This window comes from Rhinoderma darwinii, chromosome 6 (genome assembly GCF_050947455.1).
Source record: "Rhinoderma darwinii isolate aRhiDar2 chromosome 6, aRhiDar2.hap1, whole genome shotgun sequence".
In the NCBI taxonomy this organism is placed as follows: domain Eukaryota; kingdom Metazoa; phylum Chordata; class Amphibia; order Anura; family Rhinodermatidae; genus Rhinoderma; species Rhinoderma darwinii.
The window spans coordinates 137451819-137457818 of NC_134692.1; the positions used below are offsets into that span (position 1 = coordinate 137451819).

Here is a 6000-nt window from a genome sequence, read left to right on the forward strand (position 1 = left end):
ATTATAGCCGTCCGGCACGCCGAAACCATTGCATCACATAAACACTAAAACCATGGAAAATACATGCTGTTTTGTCCCGATTTTGGAGCAGACAGTCGTCACAGTTTGATTTTAAAGGGGAAATGTGCCTGGAATCTCTTAGGGTCTAGTCAGACTGCATTTGCAGTGTACGCCAGAGGTATACATGGGGAGTATCTCCAGACTTATACCTCGGACAGAACCTACTGTACAGGCGTACAGTAGAATCCGTGGCCTATAGGCTACCATGTTAAAAAAAAACGTATGCCGCGCAGTATACTTTTTGTTGCGGGATGCCTTTGTATGGCATAGTGCAGAAGACTACGCTATAACATACAATTGAAAATTGGGATACCGGCCTGACAGTGGACAAAAGGACACTTCTATGGCCTCAGTTGGGTGAATAGGGGCCTATATATATATATAGAGTTAGGTCCAGAATTATTTGGACGGTGACACGATCTTCATGATTTGGGCTCCGCTGCCACCACATTGGATTTGAAATTAAACAACGGAGATGAAATTGAAGTTTAGACTTTCAGGTTTATTTCAAGGGGTTGAACACAAATATCCAGTGAAACTGTAAAGGATCTGCCAGGCACAGCTTCTGTATCCACGCCCATAGGTAATCAGTCTGCACCTGCTTCTATGTCGGTGAGACTGACTCCATCTTCCACCACTCAGGATGGCAGGCTTAGGAGTGGGAGAGCCTATCACAGCCTGGCCAGACGGAGCTAGCTCCCGCCCTCTGTCTATTTATACCTGCCTTTCCTGTTCCTTCTTTGCTTGTGATTCTTCTCTGTTGGTTTCCTGGCCCTGCTGCAGCTTCTTGAACTACTTGTCCCTGCTTCGTATTGACCCCGGCTTACCGACTACTCTCCTGCTCTGCGTTTGGTACTTCGTACACTCCTGGTTTGACTCGGCTCGTTCACCACTCTTGTTGCTCACAGTGTTGCCGTGGGCAACTGCCCCGTTTCCCTTTGTTCTGTGTTTCCTTGTCTGTTTGTCTGTCGTGCACTTACTGAGTGTAGGGACCGTCGCCCAGTTGTACCCCGTCGCCTAGGGTGGGTCGTTGCAAGTAGGCAGGGACTGAGTGGCGGGTAGATTAGGGCTCACTTGTCTGTTTCCCTATCCCTGTCATTACAGAAACGTTTAGGAATTGCCACCATTTTTCTACACGGCCTCCTCATTTCAGGGGCTCACAAGTAATTGGACAAATAACATTAACAGAAATAAAATGTTTTTATTTAATACTTTGTAGAGAATCCTTTGCCGGCAACGACGGCCTGAAGTCTGGAGCCCATGAACATCACCACACGCTGGGTCTCCTCCTTTGTGACGCTTTGCTCAGCCTTTACTGCAGCGTCTTCAGTTGTTGCTTATTTGTGGCTCTTTCGCCCTAAGCGAGTGAAATGCTCGATCGGATTGAGATCTGGTGATGACTCGGCCATTGCAGAATATTCCACTTCTTTGCCTTATAAACTCCTGGGTTGCTTTCGCAGTATGTTTTGGGTCATTGTCCATCTGTCCTGTGAAGCGACGTCCAAACCACGCCGCCCCCACCATGCCATCACGCCGGCCCCGCCACGCCATCACGCCGTCCCCGCCACCACGCCGCCCCCGCCACGCCATCACGCCGCCCCCACCACGCCATCACGCCACCCCCACCACACCATCACGCCGCCCCCACCACGCCATCACGCCGCCCCCACCACACCGCCTCCACCACGCCATCACACCGCTCTCCACCACGCCATCACACCGCCTCCACCACGCCATCACACCGCCTCCACCACACCGCATCCACCACACCGCCATCACACCGCCTCCACCATGCCATCACACCGCTCTCCACCACGCCATCACGCCGCCCCCACCACGCCATCACGCCGCCCCCACCACGCCATCACACCGCCCCCACCACGCCATCACACGCCTCCACCACGCCATCACACCGCCTCCACCACACTGCCCCCACCATGCCATCACACCGCCTCCACCACGCCATCACACCGCCTCCACCACGCCAACACACCGCCTCCACCACGCCATCACACCGCATCCACCACGCCATCACACCGCCCCCACCACGCCATCACACCGCCTCCACCATACCATCACACCGCTCTCCACCACGCCATCACGCCGCCCCCACCACGCCATCACACCGCCCCCACCACGCCATCACACGCCTCCACCACACCGCCTCCACCACACCATCACACTGCCCCCACCATGCCATCACACCGCCTCCACCACGCCATCACACCGCCTCCACCACGCCATCACACCGCCTCCACCATGCCATCACACCGCCTCCACCATGCCATCACATTGCCTCCACCATGCCATCACATTGCCTCCACCATGCCATCACACTGCCTCCACCATGTGTTACAGAGGATGTGGTGTGCTTTGGATCATGAGCCGTTCCAAGCCTTCTCCATACTTTCTTCCTCCCATCATTCTGGTCCAGGTTGATCTTAGTTTCCTGCTGTTCCAGAACTGGGCGGCTTCTTTACATGTTGTTTGGCAAAGTCTAATCTGATCTTTCTATTTTTGTGGCTGATTAATGGTTTGCACCTTGTGGTGAACCCTCTGTATTTCCTCTCATGAAGTCTTCTCTTTATGGTAGACTTAGATACTGATACACCTACTTCCAGGAGAGTCTTCACTTGGGTAGATGTTGTGAAGGGTTTTTCTTCACCATGGAAAGGATTCTGAGATCATCCACCACTGTTGTCTTCAGTGGAGATCCAGGCCTTTTGGAGTTCACGAGATCACCAGTGCACTCTTTTTTTCCAAGAATGTACCAAACTGTTGAATTGGCCACTTCTAACATGTGCTCTCTCTCTCTGATGGATTTCTTCATTTTTTCAGCCTAACGATGGTTTGTTTCACTTGCATTGAGAGCTCCTTTGACGTCATTTTGTGGGTTCACAGCAACAGCTTCCAAATGCAAATGCCACACCTGGTATCAACACCAGACCTTTTACCTGCTTAATTGATGATGGATTAACGAGGGAATAGCCCATGCAGCCCATTAAATAGCTTTTGAGATAATTGTCCAATTACCTTTGGTCCCTTGAAAAAGAGGCAGCTACAAAGAGCTGTAATTCCTAAACCCTTCCTCAAATTAGGATGTGAATACCCTGAAATTAAAGCTGAGAGTCTGCACTTTAAGCCCATATTCATTATATAACTGTATATTCAATATGTTTTGATAAACAGCTAAAATGCCAAAACTTGTGTTACTGTCCCAATAATTCTGGCGCTAACTGTATGTTTGTCACCAACTAGAGATGGGCCACTTTAAATGATCAATGAATCGACAATCGATTAGCCAGCCTTTGGGATTGTCTATTGATTAGTCAGGTCTGAGATTCACCCATTTTATTATATAGATTGGCAAATCTCGCTCATCTTTTAAAAAAAAATAAAAAAAAAATACTGTTATTGACGCACGACCCCCGGTGTCCCCGTACCTTGCAGAATTTCTATGGGGCGGAGGGCCAGGAATGCATCATGTGAGGTCGACTTGCTTACGATATGTTGCCCAGTTTAAGCCTCTTAATTAAAGACAGCGTCCACAATACGGGGGGCATCTGCCAAGTGAACATTACAGCGCGGCGCTGGCGGGGTTATCAGGAATGTTCCACTGCAATCATTGCCTCAGCCAAGAGATGCGGCGCTCATCTACTCAACAGGTCCCGTCATGTGACTCACCAAATCGCTGACACAAAAATGGTTTTCATTAGAGATAAAAAATGTACCAACAAAAAAAAGAAAGTCCTGACTCGCCAGGTCGACATGTGTTCCTGATAACGGTGCGGCGCGGTTATACGGACGCGACACCCGTTATCTGCCATGTGGACGTAAAGCTCAGGCCCTACACAGCGACTTCCGGTCAGAGACTTGATTTTTAGTCAATGCAATACAAACGTCGCCGTCAGGCGCAATTACCACCGACATGGACGACAGGAAACGTTTCATTCATGTGCAGCCCCCACCGCTCTGAGCGAGTCTATAAGGACGCAACGCGGCTTAAAGGAGCGCATCGGGCAAAACTGATCCGCTGCCGAGTGTATTCAGGGGGCGGCACATGACACAGGGATTCAAAGAACACCACAGGGAAAATCCCTGTGTCATACTCCGCCCCCTCAGGCCCTGCAGTGAGACACTTCAGCCTGGAGTGCTCCTTTAAAACTGGAAATCCAAAGGAAACGTTGTCGTAGTGTCGGTCTCTCGTCGCTCGTCGTCTCTCCGTGTGCTCACAGATGTAGCTGAAATGGCTCAATATACAGTTTCGTTTATATACTACTATGAGGGGCGCTCTGGTTGTCATTGTTATGGGGGCACTGTGGCTGTTACTGTTATGAAGCACTGTGGTTGGAATTATTATAAAGGCAGTGTGGCTGGCACTGTTATGGGAGCACTGTGTCCAGGATTGTTATGGGGGGCACTTGATTTTTTTTTACAGCAATGAGGCACTGCAGCTGTCACCGATATGAGGGCACTGTGGCTGTCACTGCTGTGGGGCTGCAATGTGATGGAGGCATCGTGGCCGTCACTTTTATGAGGCACTGCAGCTGTCACTGTCATGAGGTATCTGTGGCTGTCACTGTTATGGGGCACTGAGGCAGTCATTGTTATGGGGGCCACTGTCACTGTTATAATGCACTGCGGCAGTCATTGTTAGGAGGGTACTCTGACTATTACGGTTATAATGAACCACGACTGTCACTGTTATGGGGCACTGCGGCTGTCCCTGTTATGGGGGGCACTGCGGCTGTCCCTGTTATGGGGGGCACTGCGACTGTCACTGTTATGGGGGGCACTGCGGCTGTCACGGTTATGGCATTACGTAGTCACTGTATTAACAGGTTTCTTTATTACGGGGGCACTGTTGCATCGCAGCGTCTTAAAATCGCATGAAACGAATATTCTCTATGAGGAGAAACATAACACGTGATTATTTTCTGTGACAATCGGAAGGTCACACGAGATCTTATTCCCATAGTAAATAATAGAAGTCACTTATGACTTGTGGAGACCATACAGCCCCATGGGGTCACTGGCCCACGATGAAGGGGCGTGGTCATATTATTTGAGGGCGGGGCTGATAGCTTGACTTCATTAATAGTATTGTATAGTGTCAGGCCCCGCCCCCACAGTATGTATATATATTTGTATACAGTGCAGTATATACAGTCTGCTCACTGTCCGCCACTCACAGTATATGGCCGCTATAGCTCTCAGCAGCACTATTCTAGTCAGCCAGTAAGTGCCGGGCAGCAGAGATACTCGGTGCCCGTCATCCTGTTTCTCCTCCGGGACTTTTTGCTCGTCAGCTGCCGCTTCTTTTCCTTTTCTTCGCCTCAGCCCAGATTCCCCATTACCAGCTGCCACGGTGCCGCTGGGCGCCGCCATCTTGTGGCTACCACCGCGCATGCGTGATTACCCTGACAGCACGCCTGATACTGTGAAGTGAAATGACGCTCCTCTGTGCCCTGCTGTATACCCGGCCTTAGGTGGGCAGGGACCCCAGAGCTGAGCAGACCCTCACTACTGTCTTCAATGCCAACAGATAACCCTATTAAAACTGTCTAATTGGAAAACTGGCCTTGTTGCCCGTAGCAACCAATCAGCAATCAGCTTTCATTTCATAAACTGCTCTGGAAAATGAAAGCTACATCTTGATTGGTTGCTATGAGCAACAAGGCCAGTGTTTCTATTACACAGTTTTGATAAATGAGGCCAACCCTCCACCCTGAATACTGGGTGTAGTAGTCTCCATGTATTATTATTGATAATAATCCAGAAAATATCAATATGCAGAGCTAGGGGTTTTCAATAAAACAGAAGTAAACATTCCCGTCCCACATTATGGTTGCACTTAGGCCCCATGCACACGACCGTAAAAAAAACCTCCCTTTTTCCAGACCGCAATTGCGGGCCGCAAAAATGAGCCCATTCACTTTC

At 50.0% G+C, this 6000-nt stretch overlaps 1 protein-coding gene across 1 annotated transcript in view; it reads right to left on the reverse strand.

Moving 5' to 3' along the window:
• The window catches only part of LMF1 (lipase maturation factor 1), a 212017-nt gene extending 206409 nt beyond the window's left edge, over positions 1–5608 (reverse strand). The window contains exon 1 of the mRNA XM_075830593.1: positions 5253–5608. Coding sequence (XP_075686708.1) covers positions 5253–5469 — 217 coding nt within the window. The 5' untranslated portion in view covers positions 5470–5608. The remainder of the gene's footprint in view (positions 1–5252) is intronic.
• Between the last annotated feature and the right edge of the window lie 392 nt (positions 5609–6000).